A 21,749-nucleotide genomic window follows, 5' to 3' on the forward strand; every position below is an offset into this window, starting at 1 on the left:
ATATATCAAAATTCAGTGCACAATTTCACATTAGAATAGAAGCATACTCATTTTATTTTTATTTGGTGATTATTATATTATAAGTTGTTTCAAAGTAATTGTTCTTACTGTCTTTCATGGTTAATTCTCTAGATAATTTTATAGAACCCATCATAAATGTTTCCCATCTCTGAAATGTACAGAGATCATCAAGTTTAATTTTCTCACCTTAAAGTGAAGAAACACGATTCTCAGACAACCTGCTAAGGTTACACAGAGTGTTAGACTCAGCTCCAAGTTCAGAATTCAGGCTCCTTTACCAGTTTGACCCACCTTAAACCCTGTTCCCACGTAGTGGGGTTTCACTGAGGATATCAGCTTTCAGCCTTAGCATTTTTTTCCTTCTTTATTAAAATTAGCTAATAGGACAAACATTCTAGTCAATGTTCTGAGGTATTACTGTGATCCATTTTAAGTTTATTGTATAGCTGTTCAAATGAATGTAAAATTTGGCATTCTTAAGATATGATTGTCCTGATATGAGAATTTATTATTTCTTTATATGGGCATTTCTAAACAAAACTATGATTAAAAAATAAAATATCAAAATGGCTAGAAAAAGATGGAAAGATTTTTTTAGCTGAGAGGAAATAGTCAAAACTTTTGAATACCTATTATGTGTTAAGTATTAAAAAGCATTCAAAAGGATATAAAAGCTTTCAAGTTCCTTTTCTGACATTTTTAGGAATGTGGTGATAATTTTAATGGAGAAAACACCTTTCAACAGAAACAGTGGGTATAAACAGCTAAGTTACAGTTATTTTTTTTTTTAAATTTTAATCCTCACCCAAGGATATGTTTATTGATTGATTTTACAGAGAAGGAGAGGAAGTAGGGACAGAGAGAGAGATATGAGGGATGAGAGAGAAACATCAGTTGGTTGCCTTCCGTACGTGCCCCCAAATGGGCATTGAGCCTACAACCTAGGTATGTGCCCTGGCTGGGGATCAAACTTGCAGCCTTTTGGTGGATGGGATGATGCTCCAACCAAATGAGCAACCCAGCCAGGGTCACAGTTATCTTATTTTTGATCATTTTGTGTAATTATCCTCTTTTGAAAATTATCTTAAGTAACATTTTAGTTATATTATTGTTTACTCTGCTTAATTAAGTGTGGTTATCACCAGCAGCTTGAATAGTGACAACCCAGAAAGTTCTGGAAAACAGAATTCTTGTTCAAGTCTAACTGTTCTATACTTATTTGCAATCATTTGGGGAAGGCGACTCCCATCTAAGGAGTTGTTAAAAAATGTTTAATTGATGTTTTATTTTATTTTTTGTTTGTTTCTTTAATAACATGACAGATTCTCAAACCATATGCAAATGATTTTCAAGCATCCACTGTTTAAGATTATCTGAACCACTTTTCTGTTAGTGTGTGTAATTGAGCTTTGATCACAAACAGCTGTGTTAAATCTAAGCCCTACAGATGAAAGGTATGATATGGAGAGGAAAGCAATCTGGAAGGCTCTAAAACCCAGTTAGATATTTTATATGATAAGAAAATGTATATGAGTGTACCAATTAGGACTTCATTTGTTGCAAATGTCAGAGACACAGTCCTATCTGACATTAGGATCGTGTATTTAGGGGCCTGAGGGGCTCAGGGGTAAAACTGGTCTTAGGGCAGGGCTGCTTTATGCACCCAGAGGATGTCATCAGGACTCAGTTTCTCTCCATCTCTCAATTCTGGGTCTTCTCTGTGGACCCCATTTTCAGGCTGGCTTACCTCCTGAGGCGGCAAGATGGCTGCCACATGTTCAGCTTACATCCTTGAAAGTGCGAGTTGAGTGACAGAGAGGCTCCCTCCCACCAAAAATGTCACTCTTTCTCTCTGCCTTGATTGGATGTTGTGTCCACAGTTGAACGAATCACTGAGCTAGGGGAATGCAGCTCTCTGTCCGGCCAACTCCACGTCACATTATGCACCCTGGAATGAGTTGAGAGGCCTGAGTTTTCAAAAGAAAGGCAGGGTATTATACCAAAGTAAGGGCTGATGGATGCTGGGTGGTCCAAGAATAATAATTGCTTGTTGCAATATAGACGATGTTTAGTGTTTTCCACCTTATAATTGTTTTTGTAATTTTATATTTACAGGGTCCAGCAGAAGTAACACCTGCTTGAGTGTGGTTGGTAGGGTAATAATATGGGTGTAATAATTTATAGTTTTAATTTGAACATTTCACCTAAAATGTCATATGGTGTGCTTGAGTGTGACATTATTATGTTACAGAATTACACGCTTATAATTTTGTAATAAAAGATTTTGTAATAAAAAGGGGCGTTATTTGTGTCTGACCTTGTATTATGAAATGCAGTGGTATCCTTTATTTCATAATACTAGGAAGGGAGTGAAACAAACTATTTTCCTGTGCTTATGAAGCCAGCATTAAAATGCCTGTTTTTTTGTTTTTTGTTTTTTGGCCTACATTAGTGTATGAATAGCTTTGGGCTGAGTGTCCCTCTACCAGGACTTAATGTGGAACTAGTATATCTACTTTTGAACTGTATGTGTCTTCATCTATCCTGAGCTTGTACCGATGTTGCACAACAGTGAGTGAAATCACCTGTGTGTTAAACTGGTGGGTATCTCGGTAAAACCCCCAGATTTTAGTGAGGGAACTATGACTAAATATATGATGACTCTGAGGCTTTCATGGAATGTTTTGAGCATAGTTCTGATTATATTTGGAAGAATATTAAATTCTTGCTTGTTGGAATAGAGAAATAATGAATTTAAAGTATGCCCTGTGTGTATAAGGTGATTCAAGAAGTATTGCTACTTATGTAGAAAATGACTCTATTGTTAACAAAAGCAGCAAGAAGAGCCAGATGCTGGGACAGTGATCACCCTGCAGAACCTCTACCGAGGCCTTTTCTAGAATTCAGGGTGGCGCGGGCCGTGCTGTCACAGTGGCCTTGAGGTTTGAGAGGCTCTGTCCATTTTAGTGGCCCCTGATGACAGTTTGCAGAGGCTTTGGGGAGCATGAATACAGGACAGAGACAGGGGAGGAATGTGACCAGAGAGACCCACAAAGGTCCAGTAACAAAGCTTTGGTGTCCCAGACCTTACCCAAGAGGAGGGCAGAGGCACTGACACATTTCACACTGAGGAATGAAGCCCCCAGGTTTGCAGTTTGAAAGCTCACTGTGGAGGCAGCCTCCTGAGGCAAAAGGACAGGAAGAGGGATTAATAGGAAGGTACTGTGGTCCTCTGAATGAGTGACTGGTGGTGGCCGGAAAGTCCTAGCGGTGAGGGGAATGGAGAAAGTCAGTTGGATTGGAGATAATAAGGAAAGAAAATCATTAGCATTTTCAGCTGGGGGTTGGGTAGGATGAGATAGAGGAAAAGAAATGAGAGGAAATTGGAAACCTGGAAATTGTTAATTTTACATAACAATATCATGAATAAAGTAAATTCACAGATCTAGTCATATGCTAATAACCTGTATATTCTTCATTTAGAAAAGTAAAAGGATTTGGTGCTCCGATTAGAGAATTTAATCCTAGGTGAGCCTTTCCTGGGACTGGGATTAAAAGGTTTTAAATCAGGGGTGTTTAGGAAGCTGGGAAATTTATGGTTGGGTAAATTTAAATTTAAATCTTAATTTGTGCCTGTCCTTTAACTGGGGGACTGCCTAGCTGATCACATATATTTTCATATTTTGCTTTTTAATTTCTTCTTCAGTGTTTCAAGAAATGTTGGGAGCCAGATTATTTAAACAAACAAACAAACAAAAAGACCTGGGGAAAACCCCCCCAAAACCATTTTAAAAATGATATATGTATCATATAGTGATTTAAGATTAAATTCATGAGAATATATTATTTCATTCTTTTTGAGCAAATACTGTTTTCCTTATTCTTGAGCAAATAGTAGAGATGAGGAGGGAGGTTCAGCTTGAGTTCCAGATGAAACCAGGGGTGTGATATTATTCCCGGCGTTGCACTGCTGAACTAAGAAGTGGTGCTTCATAACCCGACGACATATTAGGTCAAACGGTGGTTGACAGGGAACTTTCAAAGGTACCATTTTCATGCTTTTGTTTCATTTGCCTTTCAAGTTTAAATGCTAGTTGGAGCAGACAAACGCCACTGATTTCACAATGTTTTTCACCCCTGGAGAAGGGCCCTTTGGTTGCTTCAATCTCAGGCAGAAGAATTGGAGCAGTGACTGGCTTTGGTTGAATTAGTCTTTATCTGGCTCAGGCTCCCCTCTCCCCTGACTCCTCCCGCTCTGGGCTTCCAGGCCAGGGGGCACAGAGCAGTTCCCTCCTCTCCTGCAATCACAGCCATGCGAACTGTTATCAATTTCAGTGGCTATGGTTTGTTACCTCTATTCTTAGTATAACTGGCAATTTGATAGGGTTATGTGCCTGCCAAATGATTTAGAGTTCAGGTTGATAAGGGCAAGATGACTTGGGAGGAGCAGCCTAGCCAGAGACCCCTCCCAGGTTAACTGTTAATCATTGCTAATCTGTTCCTGTAGCCCGTTTTCACATCCCTTCCCCCACCTGGGTAGCACATCAATCTCATCAATCTCCCACCTGAATGCTAATCCCTTCCCCCCACCTGGGAAGCCCATCCGTTTCCTGCCGGAATGCTAGGGCTTATAAACCCCTATCTACCCCCGATTCGGGGCTCAGAATTTGGAGACTGCCTCCTCTGAGCCCGCGCGTGTGAATAAAGGCTTACTCCGTTCCCTGAATCGTGTCTTGAGTCTGGCTTTCCGTAACATTTGGTTCCCTGACCGGGAAACGACTCACACGAGCAGGCCGTTTGCCTCCGGTGAAGACGGCTGGGGTCGGCCGGGTGAGCCCGGACTCCAGAGGGAAGCACGTGCCCCGGTGATTTCGGGTCCCGAGGGGCTGGGCTCCCCTTGGCCCCGACCTCGGGCCGTTCCATAACCCGGGCACTCGGGGAGCGGACCCAAGCCTACCTGAAGGCGCCAGACTGGTAAGTGCCCCGGGGACCAGACCCGAATCAGACCCACCTATAAGTGGTGGAAGGGGAGGCTGATCACCTCTCAGGCCTACCGGCCTCTGGCATGGTTTCCCTGTCGGGAGGGAAAGTGTTAACCTCTGTGTGATTGAGTGAGTGACTGACTGTGTGGCTCCACAGGCCAGCGGTGTTCCCCCGAGCCTACGGAGTCTGAGTGAGCCCTAACCTGCGGGTCCTCGGTCTGTCATACGGCATAACGGCTGGGAAGCTAACCCGGACTCTACTCGGGCAGCCTTAGCTAAGACAGACCCAAGTCCCTCGCGAGAGGAGAGGCCAGGCGGGCGAAAGTGAAAGTATCCCTGCTGCCCCCGTTTGTCTGCGCCGTTTCGGGAGGGATCATGGGGGGCAGACAGTCTACCGTCTTAGATTGCATGTTAAGGAATTTCGACCGGTTCCGGGGCCAGCAGCCTGATATGGATCCAGGGCAATTAGAAATTTTCTGTTCCGCTGAGTGGCCCAGGTTCGGGGTAGGCTGGCCTCCTGAGGGAACCCTTGACCTAGACATAATTAGGGCTGTCCATCTCATAGTCACAGGAAGCCCAGGACACCCGAACCAACTCCTCTACATAGAAAAGTGGCAGGAGCTAGCGCAAGAGATGCCCGACTGGCTCCGGAAGTGTGCGGGGGTCAAACCTCGTCACCTAGGCGCTACGGGAGGGCGAGCCAGGGGAGCCCGGAACTGTTGCTCCCGATCAAAGGAAAGGGATGTAACCCGCATCCTAGTTGCCAAACCAGTGGCGAGACCCCCTATCTATCAAGGCCCGCCAGAGGAAGACCCCCGGTGCAGACTCCCCCTTACCCAGCTAGGAACTTGGGAGGTCAGGCAGAGGCGCCTGAAACACCGCCCCCTTCAGTCTCGCCCCCGCAGCCCGAGGCAACAGCGCCCCCAGAATCTCCTATCGCCTCCCGCTTAAGACACCACCAGTCCCTCCAGATGCCACTGCGGGAGACCCAGGGCCCGCCACGAGCGGGGCCTGATGGGACCTTATACCCGGGACCGGTCGTGTTTTACTATCAGCCCTTTACCACGACTGACCTCTTGAACTGGAAACACCACACACCCTCATATTCGGAGAAGCCCCAGGCACTCGTAGACCTAATGGAGTCCATTATGCAAACTCACCGGCCAACGTGGCATGATGGCCGCCAATTGCTCCTAACCCTTTTTTAATACGGAAGAGAGGCGCAGAGTCTTCCAGGAGGCCCAGAGATATCTAGAAGCCAATGCTCCAGTGGGCACAATAGACCCAGCCCAGTACGCTCGGGTGGCAGCCCCAGAGACCCAACCCGACTGGGATCACAACACCGAACAGGGAAGAGCAGCCCTGGACCGGTACAGGGAAGCCATCCTCCAGGGGGTCAGAGCTGGGGCCAGAAAACCGACCAATATGTCAAAGGTGGCCAGTGTTGTCCAATGGCCAGATGAATGTCCCGGGGACTTCTTAGAAAGGCTCCTAGAGGCCTACCGGATATACACCCCCTTCAACCCAGAAAGCCCAGATACACGGCTAATGGTAAACACTGCTTTTGTCTCCCAATCGGCCCCTGACATCCGCAAAAAGCTCCAGAAGCTAGAGGGCTTTGCAGGCATGAACATCAGTCAGCTGGTTGAGGTAGCAAATAAAGTCTACAATAACCGGGAGGAGGCCGCTGAGAAGGCAGCCCAGAAAAGATTAGAGAAAAAGGCCGCACTGCTAGCAGCCGCCCTCAGTCAGCCGGCAGCAAAAGGCAAAGGAGGACCGAAAGACCAGGAAGGGCACGCCAAGGTAGAGAGAGACCAATGTGCCTATTGTAAGGAAAGAGGACATTGGAAAAGAGAATGCCCGCACCGGAAAAAGAAGGCTGGTCTGGCACCCTCTGAGCCGGCGCCGACCATCTTTAGCCTGGCGGGCCTAGACTCAGAATGAGGAAGACCGGGCTCCCTGAATCTAGGCCCCCATGAGCCCATGGTCGAAGCGATTGTTGGGGGCCAGACTCTCTCTTTCTTGGTAGATACCGGGGCAGAGCACTCGGTCGTCACCACCCCTGTAGCTCCCCCATCCGGACGAGAAGTCACCATCGTAGGGGCCACTGGTCAGCCAAGTAGCCCAAAACGCTTCTGCCAGGCCCGAATTGTTGATCTGGGAGGCCACCGGATTAGACATGAGTTCTTATACCTACCTGAATGCCCTGTCCCACTGTTAGGGCGAGACCTCTTATCAAAGCTGGGAGCTCGAATCACCTTCCAGCAGTCAGGGGAGGCCTCACTGCAAGTGGACGGCCCTAGGCTCATGGCCCTCATTTTGCCACGAGAGGAAGAATACCAGTTGTATTCTGGGGAATCTGGTGACCATAGCCCCAGACCTGAGGCTAGAGCAGGGCATACTCCAAGAGAATCCTCGGGTCCAGGTAAAGACTGTAAAAAGATTAAACCCTGCAACCTTCCTGCCGACCGAACTAGGGGACCCAGACCACTGCTGCCTAGAGGTTACTGAGGAGGTCTATGCCAGCCGACCGGACCTGCGGGACCAGCCTCTGCCCAATGCTGACGTGACCTATTTCACAGATGGCAGCAGTTATATGAGAGAAGGGGTCCGAGTGGCAGGGTACGCAGTAACCACGCTTGACCAGGTGGTAGAAGCCAAAGCCTTGCCCTCTGGTTGGTCGGCCCAGAGAGCGGAACTCTGGGCCTTAATAAGAGCACTGGAGTTGGCCCGGGACTGGAAAGTCAATATCTACACTGACTCCAAGTACGCCTACGCCACCCTGTACATCCACGGGGCCATCTACCGAGAACGCGGGCTGCTGACAGCAGAAGGAAAGGAAATTAAAAACAAGACAGAAATCCTGCGTCTCCTCGAAGCAGTGTGGGCCCCAACTGCGGTGTCCGTCATCCACTGCAAAGGCCATTCCAAACAAGACACCATACCGGCCCGCGGGAACCAGAAGGCGGACTCGACAGCAAAGGCTGCCGCAGTATGTGGTGAGATGGCAGAAGTACAGCCCTCCCTTCTCGGACCCCTGCTGGGGGACCCCATTAACCGTCGGGACTATGAGCCAGCAGAAATGAAATGGGCCCAACAGGCCGGAGGACAAGAAACCCCTGAGGGAACTTGGAGGTTACCTGATGGGCACGTATATGTGCCCCAGAGCCAGGCCAGCAATTTAGTCAGAAACTGCCACCATCTGACCCACCTGGGTAAGACCTCCCTGGAAAACTTGCTCAAAAGGTATTTCTATTTCCCCAACCTGTCAACCCTGTGCTCAACAGCCTCGGCTCAATGCGTTACCTGTGCAAGGAACAATGCAGCCCCGCATCAAGGAAGCCCCCACCGGGAGTCCAACACAAGGGGTCCCAGCCCTTCGAGGACCTCCAGATTGACTTTACAGAAGTCAAGACCAGCCGAGGATTTAAGTATCTCCTGGTCCTGATCTGCACCTTTTCGGGTTGGGTAGAAGCCTTCCCCACCAAAACTGAGAAAGCTCGGGAAGTAACCCGAATCCTACTCAGGGAAATTATACCCAGATATGGGCTCCCACTCACCATTGGTAGTGACAATGGCCCGGCGTTCATCGCCCAGGTGGTTCAGGAGGTCGCCCGGCTCCTGCGCATCGACTGGAAGCTACACACGGCCTATCGGCCCCAAAGCTCTGGTAAAGTGGAACGAATGAACCGAACTCTCAAGGAAACCCTAGCTAAGTTCCATCAAGAAACCGGCCTGCCATGGACAGACCTGTTACCACTAGCCCTGCTACGGGTTAGGAATGCCCCGAACCCCTCGGGGTATACTCCCTATGAGTTAGTTTTTGGAAGACCCCCACCTATAACTAGAATAGGAAGTCCCAATGACCTTCGACAGAAGGGGGAGTTACAGCAGACCCAGTACTTACAACAGTTGGGTAAGACCCTAGACAGGATCTACGGGGCCCAATTGGGCCAGGAACCCAAACCCCGAGGGAGGCCAGCACACCCCTTCCGTCCAGGCCAGTATGTATGGGTAAAGGATTGGAAAAAGGAACCACTCCAACCCATTTGGACGGGCCCATATCTAGTACTATTAACCACCCCTACTGCCCTTAAAGTTACAGGAATAACCCCCTGGATCCACTACACTCGAGCCAAGGCAGCAGCAGATCCAGACGAGCCAGGACTTCGGAGCCACCGAAACTCCACCTCGAAGGGAGCCCCCACAGTCCGGCTGAAGAGAACTGAAGGACAGTGGGCCGTCTACCCGAGGAACCAGAGACCTGATCCCACCCCAACAGAGTGACCACCGTGGCTTGTGTGATGATGCTAAGACTCAGGCCAATCTCGTCTAGCATCAAAGGGGGGAATGATAAGGGCAAGATGACTTGGGAGGAGCAGCCTAGCCAGAGACCCCTCCCAGGTTAACTGTTAATCATTGCTAATCTGTTCCTGTAGCCCGTTTTCACATCCCTTCCCCCACCTGGGTAGCACATCAATCTCATCAATCTCCCACCTGAATGCTAATCCCTTCCCCCACCTGGGAAGCCCATCCGTTTCCTGCCGGAATGCTAGGGCTTATAAACCCCTATCTAACCCCGATTCGGGGCTCAGAATTTGGAGACTGCCTCCTCTGAGCCCGCGCGTGTGAATAAAGGCTTACTCCGTTCCCTGAATCGTGTCTTGAGTCTGGCTTTCCGTAACAAGGTGTAGATGCAGCAAAGCAATTCTGACAAGTCACACATCAGGGCAAGGGGCGGGGTGGGGGTGGCAGGGCACGGATGACCTGTAGATAGAAGAAAGTAAAATCTCTTCACCCCCCCTTTCTTTCTTTTTAACTTTAGCCCATTACCTTAACCTCTTTCACTAGTCCATTCTTAAATGAATGTGACATAGCGACTTCCGGCTTCCGTCTACAGGGCACTGACATGGATGCCTGCCTCCGGAGGGTAAAAGCGGGCAGTCACGGGGATTTGACTTGGGTGTCCTGATAAGGACTTCTGGGCCTGGAAAGTTTATCTTCCACTGAAGCTGAGATTGTGTAGAAAACAAGGTTTATCCATGCCAGTGGCAGTTTACATATATGGATTACCGAGAGCCTAATATTTTTAGTAAACTCTGCTCCTTTCTGCAGATTGGAGGTAGGGTCCAAGTGCTTTGCATACATTTGTCTCCCTGTGTCCTGCAACCCAGCCTTGATGTGATAAGTATCTCTCATTGGTTTGTCATGTTGTCCTAGGATTAGGAGATTTAAGTTTCTTTGAGCCTTTCTGTTTCTTTCTTGATTGGTCAATTAATAACACCTCTGAGCTTTCACGTTATCTAAATCTTTTTACAGCCCACGTAGAATATATAGCTTTGCTTTGGCATCTAGCTCATCAGAGGATTTCTCATTTGCTGGTGGTAGGTTGGACAGTAGTTACCCCAATTGGTGGTTGACAAGACCAAGAGATGCTACAGGAGCTGTAGACACATTTTTGGTATTTTCCCACTTAGTTTCATGAAATTATGGAATGAATGTAGGTATTCAAGTGTAACTCATCTTGACAGGGGTTTCATTGTACTCTGTAAGCACAATTCAAAGAAATAATGAATTTACATCCAGGATAGTTTTGTTTGAGTTTATTTAAAGCAGCAAAACACACACAATCTCTATAATAGCTCTTGCTACTGAAGTATTGGTGGTGCTGACAAAGAGAAAACTCAGACCAGATGGTTTCCAAACAGTGGAACCACCTGGCTCTTTGGCGATGCCAATTGATTTCTGTTTCTCAAATAGCTGTACTTTCACAGACTGTGATATATATATAAGTGAGACGTTCAGAGGCCCAGGCAGAACAACATTCCAAAATTAGGATTATTAAGAGACATTAAAACACTTATCCATGTCAATTGAAACTGACCCCTCACTTTCTACTTCCATTACTTTCAGAGTCCCATTTTTTTTCTTCTTCCTCTTTGTAACTGTGAAACCCAGTTTTTTATTTTCACACTGCAAGGAAAAAATGCTATTGCTTCTTGCTATGTTTATTCTGGAGGGAAAAGAAAGACCATTTGTTCTTTCGGGAAATGGACTCACCCAGAGCCTGTTCATGTCTTTAGGCCAAAGGGGAGACTTTTAGGTCAGCAAGGGAAGAATATAATAATTGCACGTGTAGCACCATGACGTTACACCAAATCATGGAACTTGAAACTTCAAAGAAATGCAGCCTAGATAACATAGTAATTGTGTAGGCTTATGCAGTAGTTTTTTTAATTATAGTACTAAGTTAACTTTGGGATTTTCTTAGGTTATTTAGTATCTAATTTTTCATGTTGGAAATCAGAGTTATTCTAAAAGTGAAAATACGGAATAACCTACAGACTTTTCTAAGTTCGTGCTTGAGGATGGCAATCATTTTAAAGTTTCATTTTGAAGTATATACCTTAGATTTTTACTCACTCATGTGATAAATACCCATTGAGCATCTAATTGGTAGTATGTGTAACCATTAGCGATCCAATTCTTGCTAATGTATGTAACATCTAAGACAATTGAAAAGTTATTTCAGACTTTCTTTACACTGTTGTTTAAAATCTAGGCTTTAAAAAGAAATAAGTATATATTTTTGTTAAAATTACATTTCCTTCTAAGTGAAGGCCTTTAAAGTTTACAAAATGCTTAAATTACCATCTTCTAACATGACAGGGTAGAAGGGAGCAAAGGCTTTCAGGACAGATCTGGGTTTGAATCCTGTCTCTGAGGCTCACCAGAAAGTGATGCTAGGCTTGCATTTTAACCAAGAAGCCACAGTTTACTATATTAATTAGGATTTTTGGCTGCAAGGGATTGAGAACAAGATGATAGTTTTTTGAGGGTATTAAAGTACAAAAATCCAAGGGCAGGAACGTGCTTGTTTGAGCTTCAGGAACTGTGGGAATCAGGATTCAAATGCCACCAGGCCATGACGCCCTCTGCCTGTCTGTATTCTGGTAGTGACCAACCTGGCTGTTGATAGTTCCCAAGTTGTAAATCATAGAGTTTTAGTGAGAGAGAGAGAGAGAGAGAGAGAGAGAGACAGAGAGAGAGAGAGAGAGAGAGACTGACTCACTCTACACTTTGGGTCTCCATTCCCAAATCCCCAGAACATCTTTACTTAGACTAGCTAAGGCCAGATTACTGATTACCTATGGGGCCAATAAATGCTGGTTAATCAAGTGAGTTATGTAGAAAAATGACACCTCTAGGGTGAACCTAAATGGAGAGAGTGAGGCATGGGACTGTTACTGAGAAGGATAATGTTTTGGGTGGGCAAATAATAGGTTTACTACTGAGAAACTATATTCCTCATGTAAAAAGGGTAAAATCGATCTCTCTTTTACAGAGTGGTTTTGAAGATTAAGCAAGTTAGTCTGTCAAATGCTAAGTATAACGTCGTATACCTTGTAGCTCTTTAATAAATCATAGCTGCCATTACATAGCAGGGAGGCAACAAGCCAGCATTACTCAACACTCACACCTGTAGTCAATGTGAAGCTCTCGCTGTTAACTAAGAAGCCTGAGAAGCCATAATTTTCCACTTCATTCTTCAATACTTCCAATATATTTATTTCCAATAGTTTCTTCCCTGAGTAAGACCTGAATTAGCATTGTTTCTAGTTGTAACAAAGATATGTTAATAGCCTGTTGAAATGTCTGGGAGATTGATGTTTTAAATAAAATTTTGTTTTAAGGCCCTGGCTGGTGTGGCTCAGTGGATTGAGTGCCAGCCTGCAAACCAAAGTGTTGCCAGTTCAATTCCCAGTCAGGGCACGTGCCTGGGTTGTGGGCCAGGTCCCCAGTAGGGGGCGCCCGAGAGGCAGCTACACATTGATGTTTCTCTCCCTCTCATCCTCTCTCCCTTCCCCTCTATAAAAATAAATACAATCTAAAACAAAATTGTATTAAGGATTTAATCTTAAAAAAATTTGAATTAAATGCCTTGCTGAGATCCATGGGCTTTTCTGTATGGTAAAAGCTGCCTATCATGGAAGCTAATCTTGGTGTCAGTGTGTGTATATTAAGTACAGTGCATTTAGATTTACTCTTCTTTTGCATTTTCTGTTACAGCTTTCATTTTTCCTTTTTCAGTTTTGTAGAAGAGGAAGAAGTGTTTTCTTATGGCAAACCAGTTGGTGTTGCCTGATGGATAATGTCATTGAGGTGTAGGAGGGTTATTAGGACCAATTTTAATGACATCATCAATCTGTTAGGGAGCAGGCGTATGTAAGAACAGGGAGGAATCATCTGTCACCTTCTTCAGCTGTGACTCTGTGATGAAGGACGGGTTATTTTCACTTGCATGGCTGTTTTGTGTTAGTTCAGCTCTGTTTACATTTGCTGAATTCTTGATTTTATCCTTATTATTATTATTATTATTATTATTATTATTTTTAGTGAAGTTTGGATATAGCTTTCTTTTTAAATGAATTACTAATTCCCTAATTCTTTTTTTTTCCTAATTGGAAATTACCCATTTCTTAATACTTTATAATTCAGGCTAGGCACACAGGAATATGTTCCCTGTTGTAATTTATTATCTTCTCCTTAATTTAACCTTGCATGATACCTTCTGGTTCAAAATAATTTCAACATATTCCATTCTGTGTGTGAATAAGGTATTTATATTTAAAAATAATAATCATGAAATGGGATGAGGCTGACTTTCTCTAAAGCATTAATAGCTGAGAGAACACGTGTCTAGAAATCAAAATTCATAAATCATCTGAATTATTAAATATTATTTAAAAAGTAACATGGCAACATAAAGTAGTAGCAATAGACAGTGAGTCAATTATCCTTCAGGACTATGTCAGGTATTAGAATATTAATTTTTTGCCTCTGCAGTACCTGAATAGTTCATTGGATGATCCTTTAGTTTCCTAGACAAGTTAATTATCATCACCAAATACTTAATTTACTCTGCAGAGTAATTTATAACTTATTGGAAGAATTTGGTGGATTAGTTACATTTTTTTCTGTTATGAAATTCTCAGTGAAAATATGCAATATGTATATATATTTTAGGCTCCAATTTTCTTCATTAACATAAGTAAGAGTTTTGCTTTGAATCAATATTTTCACCAATATTACAGTTCTAGCAATGGTATTCTGCCTTCTGGCCTGATCTTTACTAAATGAAAACATGAAAATTTAAACAGTAGTTTTGTTCCAAAGAAATACCTGGGAACACATTTCGAATGAAAAGTGTGGGCTGTGTTAAGCTTTTCTTTCGGTGATAGTTTTTGTACCTTATGTGACATCACAGTATTCATTACAGAAAATGAATTAGTTACAATTGTAAGTTATGTAGATCTTCTGGAATCCTCTACCTAGAAATATTCAGTTGATTGCACTTTCTTTTTTGTTTACATGACATTATTTATATCTTATTTGTGTTCAGTTGAATATTTTTCATTTTGGCAATTTTTTTCATTGTCAGATGAATTGAAAGATAATGTCTGGGGAGAGGTCAGAGAGAGACTTCCGTCCCCTATTAGCTCGGTAACCTCCTCAGAATCTTTTCCTTCATCAATAAAATGGCCAATAAAATGTATACCTGCTAGGAGTTGTCTGAAGATAACATAGGTAAAAAAATTTTAATTTTTATTTAATTTTTAAATTTATATTCTATTTCAATCCCCAAAAGACTGGAGGCGCTCCCAAGGGCAGTAAACATACTGCTGGCTCATGTGGTAGGATGTATTCTCTAAATACTATCAGTACAGTGCCTGGGATATAGTAGACAGTTAATAGATGTCAGGCATTATTGTTATCTCATTTAATTCTTACAAAAGCATTATTAGTACAGTACTACAATTATGTTCATTTTGTACACGAGTAAACTGAAGCTCAGAGAGTTTAAGCAACTTGCCTGAGGTCACACAGCTAGTAAGGGATGGAACCAAAGCCCAAGACAATGCTTGTCAAATTCTGAGCCTGAGCTGTTAACTCCTAAGCTACATGTCGATGTCTTAGGGGTCATTTTTAATTATCTTAGCTTACTGAGAAATTAATTAAGATATGCTTTATTATCCATTCAGAGTACTTGTTTCAAATACAATTGAGACTTTACTGGTTTTTAACTGAAAAAAATTCTGTTAAAAGTAAAGAGATTTCAAATCTGATAAAGTTGGATTGTGAATAAACATAGAAAACTGATGAAACCTGTATATATCACTAAGTACCTCTGCAAATGCAGTGAAAGGCTAATTTAAGGCTTAGAAATCTATGAAAATTATTTTTAATGCTTTTTAATTATGTTTCAAAAGGTAATTAAAATTTTAATTTTATTTAATTAACCATAAATTTACAAATTATGACATTAATTGATACAAAAGCAAATTCGCTTTTTTGAGCTTATTTGACTTAACATTTGTTCAAATTAACTTCACCTTACAAAAAAGTCCTTAATAAGATTTTCCTTTGTAGTTGTTTAATTCCCATTTAGCACTGCAAGATTAGCCAATTTTCTGCATTTTAGACATTAAAAATACAAAACTAGATAGTAATCAATCATGAAATAGTTATGAAGCTTTTAATACCTGCTAAGCACCAAGCAAAATGCAGTGAGGTAGAAAGAAGCATATGGTCCAGTACTTTAAAATCTACTGAACTATGTAATTGAGCGCTAAATTTCACAGATCAAACTAAGAATTTTGCATGTAGTTTAAAAATGATACAACCCTCATAATCTTTCCTTGAAAAAATGTAAAGTATCCATCAAGATAATAAAATTGGTCATTGATTTCATGGTATCAGGTGGAGACTATGCGAAATAAAGGGGAGAATAACACGAATCAGTAGTAAATATGTCTGTAGATGTTGGGTTCCTATTAAACATATACTGATGAGGTAAGCTGCTTTACAGCTAAGTAATATTCTGCTTTTGTTGACCCCGTGGCCCTGGATTCTTCTTAGCTACCTGGTCTATGGTGACTGGCCAAGGATCCCCTCCTGCTGCTACTGTTCACTGTTTCATGTATGGAACCTTTTATGCAACACCATTTCATCTTCTTGCAATTCTTATTTTTCCTGCCTTTTTGCTTCAGTTCAGTGTTTGCCAATATAGTCAAACAACTTCATTAAAATGAAGAAATTTAGAGAGGCTGATATAACTTTCTGCATAGGGATGTCCATGGGCTTGCTCACTTGCCACGTACAGAAAACCCAAGTCTTGTCTTCAGCTGACTGAAAATATCATCTGAATTCTGGTTCTCATCTTTTTCTATTCTCCTGCTTATGATTTTGGTTTAACCTCTGGGTGCTTTAGTTTCCCCATCTGGTGTTTTAAATTCTGCCCATGCTTTCTTTGAAAATGATTGTAAAGTATTTGATTGGTACAAAAGAATATATGAAGTGTACATGAAAATTTTACAGCATGATATTAAAAGGATCATATGTGTACCTACTTTCCAACTTAAAGAGCTTGAACATCACTGGGAACAGTGGCGCCTCTTTTTCATGAGCAGATCCCCTTCAATGAGCAGGCCTTACCACTTCTCTGGATGTTATGCTTATCAAGCCGCTCTCCGCATTTGTTTACCACATATGTATGTATTCCTTGCTTTTTCCCCCTTCAACAAAATGTTCCTGATAGTCATCCATATGGACCCATGCATCTGTATGTCATTTATTTTTATTTCTGGATAATAGGCCATTGTATGAAGAGAAAATAATTTGTTCATTCTCCTGTGGATGTATGTCTCAGTTGTTTCCAGGTTTTTTGATAATACAAAAGTCTTATTATGAACATACTGGCCTATGTCTCTACATGCTCATGGTCAGAGTTTCATGGTCAAGAGGAGCATAGTTGGGGCTGGAGCCACTGAGCTGTAAGATGTGTCCATCTTTGATCTCACTGCTGAATTTTATTTATTCTCCTTTCAGTCTGTTGTTCAACAGTTTACCAGTCTGTGGTTCTATTGGCTTCTTTGTGATTGTAGAGGGGAGAAGGGTATAAGGGAACAAATGATAATGGGAAACAATATAATAAGAAATAAATTAAAAACTAATTAAAAAGTGGCTTTCTGCTTAAGAACGGCCTTTTTCTTTAGTGGTTTTCATTTTCTACATTTATTTATATTGTTATAATAATTATGGTACTTGCAGTGTTTGGGGGAGAGAACTTATATCTCACGACTAGCAAATAATTCGGTGTGCAGCTCTGCTTACCCTTTTGTGTCTTCTTTTTCCATCACTGTGAACCTTTCTCTTGCACTGGGCTAGAAGCATCCTGGTTTCCAGCTCCCACCTCAGTATGAACTTCTGAGTGTTACTTGCTGATGACGCCAAACAAAATATCACAGAGCAAGCATACATTGGCAGAAATGGTCATATTTAAGCAACAAAGGTCACTTTTTAAATTTAGCAAGAAGGAGGGAACTAATATTTGCTAATGACCTACTAAGGGCATGTCCTTGCCTGATGTTTTCACATGTCCTTTATGTTAACCCGCCAAACATTTTGTAGCATATTGCTTTTCTTTTTCTGTTGTATAGCTGGGGAATCAGGATTGTTAGAGAAATTGAACAAATCAACATCACAGAACAGACTTAGGATTTAAGTTCAGGTCTTTTGACTCTTGACTTGGTGTTCTAATCTATAGTACAGGAAGATAAATATGTATGTGCGTGAGTTCATATACAGATGCATACATATGGAACATGGCAATATTAAATAGCATTCAGTATTTGAAATACATTTTTATGTTACTTCTGAAGAAAGATATGGTAAATCATACAGCCTGTTGTGTATATTTTTTACATTTACATTAAGAATGCATTTCAATGTACCTTTCTTCATTTTGGAAGGAGTAAGCACATAAGAAATGAAGATTGCATTACTTCCCAGGTAGAGCATGTTCTCTTCCTGAACTCACAGTGGCATCTTGATTCTGTACTCCCTTCTCCTGTGTTCTCCCTGGCCGCCTCTGACAAGAGTGTGCAGCTCACCTGGCTGGTGAGGCTGTGGTCTGAGGCTGGGCCCAAGGACTCTCTCTGTCTTGTTTGGTCCATGATGCTTCTCCAGTAGTGGACAGCGGGGGAAGGAGAACGAAAATTGTCTGTCCCTGACTGGTCTTCTCCTTCTGCCCTGCGTGCTCCAGTTGATTAATACAGTGGTCAGAAAGAGCCTGGTAAACCAGAAGTCAGCCACGTTGCTGCTCTGTGTATAATGCTCACCTCCTTCAGCTTTTACTGAAATGTCTCCTTTCCATTGGGGCCTTCCCTGACCACCCTATCTAAAAGGGCAGTATTCCTGACCCTTCTCACTTCCTTTCTAGTTTTAATTTTCCCTTAGACTTACCACTAACATACCATTTATTCAACTTATATAGATCTTGCTGCTCTGTGTATAATGCTCACCTCCTTCAGCTTTTACTGAAATGTCTCCTTTCCATTGGGGCCTTCCCTGACCACCCTATCTAAAAGGGCAGTATTCCTGACCCTTCTCACTTCCTTTCTAGTTTTAATTTTCCCTTAGACTTACCACTAACGTACCATTTATTCAACTTATATAGATCTTGTGTCTTTTCTATTTCTCTTATTGTAATGCAAGCTCAGTGAGGGGTTGAATTATTGACCCTTCTTTGCTGCATTGTTCCCACAACTGGAATAGTTCTTGGCACATAGTAGGTGCTCAACAGGTATTTTTTGGATAAACAAAGGATTGAATAAATGAATATATGAGGAGGAGATTCCAGAGAATGTTCTGAGAATACTGCCACTGTTATTCGTGGGATCATCAAGAAGTACTATTTAATGGGAGAGGAGACAAGAGACCAGAGATAATCATTTTGTATCCAATCCTGAAACATAAGGGAAGAAAAGGCATTTTTACTGAGGAAAGAGGAGTTTATATGAGGTTTAATGAATACTTGTTGCATTAATGTTAAATGCTTGTATATAAAAGCACCTGTTATGGGCTGAATGTTTGTGTCCCGCTCACATTTTTATGTTGAGACCTAATCCCCAATGTAATGGTATTAGGGGGAGGAGGGTGCCTTTTGGCAGGTAATTATGTCACGAGGATAGAGACCTCAGGAATAAGATCAATGCCCTTCTAAAGGAGACCCCACAGAGCTTCCTCACTCCTACTACTTGAGGTTACAGAGGTCTGTTTATCAGGTAGAGGGTTTTCACCAGACTCCAAATCTGTCAGTGCTTTGGTCTTGGGCTTCCCAGTCTCCAGAGCTATGAGGGAGAAATTTCTGTTGTGTGTAAGCCATATAGTCTGTGGCATTTGTATTATAGCAGCCTGCATGGACTAAGGCAGGGACTATGGCCAGCAATTCTTTCCGAATCTGGCCTAGGTCTGTGATTTTAGCTTCCTGGGTCTTGCCCCTTCACCAAGTGCTGCAGTCAAATGGCTCCATTTTTCAGTCCTTGAACATGAGATCCCTCTCTTGTATCTGGAACTGGTCCAGATTCTCTCTCTCTCTCTCTCTCTGCTTCCACCCCTCTTCTTCCTCCCTCCCCTTCTCCCTCACTTCTTCCCTTTCTTAATCATTTATTAGTCAACTCCCATGGGCCAGGTGCTATGTTAGGTTCTGAGATTACAAAGATAAATAGGATTTTGGCCTTGTTATCAAGTTCCATGTGTTCTAGACCTAGTAGAGAGCTAGGACTCAAGTGAGTGGGACTATGGAAAAGAGAGCCACTGACTAATGTCTACAAGGCTCCCTGTATGCAGTAAAGATTGGGTGAGTTGGTGTTTGAGTCGGTGCTGAGGCTGTATGAAGCTTGGTTGTGGATCACGCCATTAAAAATGATTACATGTTTTCTAAAATACTGCAAACCATTTAGGATTTTGAATGTATCCTCTTCAGTATATAAGAGGCAAGCCCAAATCAGGACTCCTATGTGTCTTGGGAATTTGGAAAGGGCTGTAAAATGGTTATCAACTTAAAACCTATGATTCTGGGATTTAACGTTTTTTTTCTCAGTTCTTTCTTTGGAAATTACCATTTTAAAAAACCCCCAAACTAATCACAGAAAGAATATGGGATTGTACTTTCTCTGAAACTGGCATTAATGATGTTAAAACTTGGCTATTAGATTTTTCTTCTTACTTCTTCATGCCTGTTGCTGTTATAACCTTGTCATCTTTCTTACTTTTATTAGTTTACTGTTTTGTGCCCTAGTGCTAACTTCAGGCTAAGCTAAATGGCTTTCCTGCTTAGTTAGGCATAAAACACCATGAATATACTGGTGTGTGTATTTCACACATGCTGGGAGGTTGAGGGTTAGAAGATTAATTTCATTAAGCATTTTCTGTGAAAGAAAAATAATGTGGTAAAGGCCTTTTATTTAGGAAAATAAAGTAAGGGTTTTAATACTTTGATACATTAAATAAAAAGATATAGAGAAAATTAGATATTTTAAAGCTTAAAGTAATGAGAGTATCTATGTCTTTCTATTTGTTTTCACCTGGGATTATTTTTTCTATCAAGTTTTTCTGGCAAAGCGAAATTTTTTAGTAGTCTAAAGGACAGTAGTGCTTGAGAGAACCGAATATTCAACTACATATACAAAAACAGCCTTTCCATGCTCAACTAAGGACACTTAAAATTTATACTGAAAGTTATACTTACAGAATCGTATTTTTTATTAACTACACTAAATGTTAATTATTAATATTAGTTTTAATTTGAAAATGGTAACTATGAATGTAAAACAGGTTATCAAAAATGTGTTTTCATATTTCTTAGTATTTAGGCCTTTAAAGAAATAAGAATAGTCAGAGTGATATAAGCATCTCAGTCATTAACAAGCAGAATATTTAACTGGTGTGACAGTTATTATCATTATGCTAATAATAGGAGATGGGGCTCTAGTAAGATTAAGCATTAGCTATTCTGCTCCCTCGAGGGAACTGTAAAAGTCAGCTTCACTGTGTTGTAATTAGAAAAGAAATATATTTAAACACTGAAAAAAAGAAATCTTAGGTACCTCAGCACACAGTATGCTAAGGGCATGTGCTTAAAGCCTTTCAATCTCTCGATGTGGTCTATGTTATAAATACTTTCATAAGCATTTACATACTTGACATTTAGCAATATAGCAGTGTATAATCATATCCACATGCTTTTCTTTATGAACTAGAATGAAAACTTTGTAAGGACAGGGGTAGCTGTTGATGATTTTGTGTGTCTTTCTGCCCCATAGTGCAGTCCAGGTGCAAAATGATGGTTTGCCACTGACAAGATGGGCATCGGAGCAGTAGTACAACTATTGATGATAATAATAATAAATATTATGGAGCACTTAATTGCTTGCTATTGGCTAGGTGTGGGTATTAGTAGATTTGATCCTATCCTTAGGACCTATTAAATAGCATTATTTAAATATTGTTTTTTCTGCCATTTTATGGATGAGACCCTTGAGGCACAGAGTGGTTAAGTAACTTGCCTAAGATCACACAGTCAGTGGAGTTGCTGGAATGTAAACCAGGCAGTCTGGCTATGCCCCTGCCTCCCACTTTGCTACTCGTTGATAGAGCTGTGTCTGGAGGCATTGCTTCCAATTTCAGCAGCTTTTTAGGGATTTGTGATTCCTCTGTTTACTTTTCTTTTTTTCTTTTATTTCCCCTCACAACCCCCGCTGTTAGGTCAAGTACAAAAGAGATTTTGAAGAAAGCAAAGGGAGGGGCTTCAGCATCGTTACTGACACGCCTGAACTTCAGAGGCTGAAGAGGACTCAGGAACAAATCAGTAATGTAGGTGACTGTTTGTTCAGTGATGTGATG

At 42.1% G+C, this 21,749-nt stretch overlaps 1 protein-coding gene across 4 annotated transcripts in view; it reads left to right on the top strand.

Annotated features, from left to right (window-relative positions):
• Positions 1 to 21,749, top strand: part of LOC129086396 (LIM zinc-binding domain-containing Nebulette) — a 216,950-nt gene that overhangs the window by 160,251 nt on the left and 34,950 nt on the right. For all 4 annotated transcript variants that reach the window (XR_008530810.1, XR_008530811.1, XM_054592890.1 and 1 more), the window contains exon 4: positions 21,612 to 21,719. Coding sequence is in view for 2 of the 4 variants with exons in the window: in XM_054592890.1 (XP_054448865.1) it covers positions 21,612 to 21,719 (108 nt within the window). In the remaining 2 variants the exon portion in view is untranslated. The remainder of the gene's footprint in view (positions 1 to 21,611; positions 21,720 to 21,749) is intronic.

The sequence above is a fragment of the Pteronotus mesoamericanus genome, unplaced genomic scaffold (assembly GCF_021234165.1).
Source record: "Pteronotus mesoamericanus isolate MK-2021 breed Mesoamerican mustached bat unplaced genomic scaffold, CSHL_Meso_final contig_130, whole genome shotgun sequence".
NCBI classification, from domain to species: Eukaryota; Metazoa; Chordata; class Mammalia; order Chiroptera; family Mormoopidae; genus Pteronotus; species Pteronotus mesoamericanus.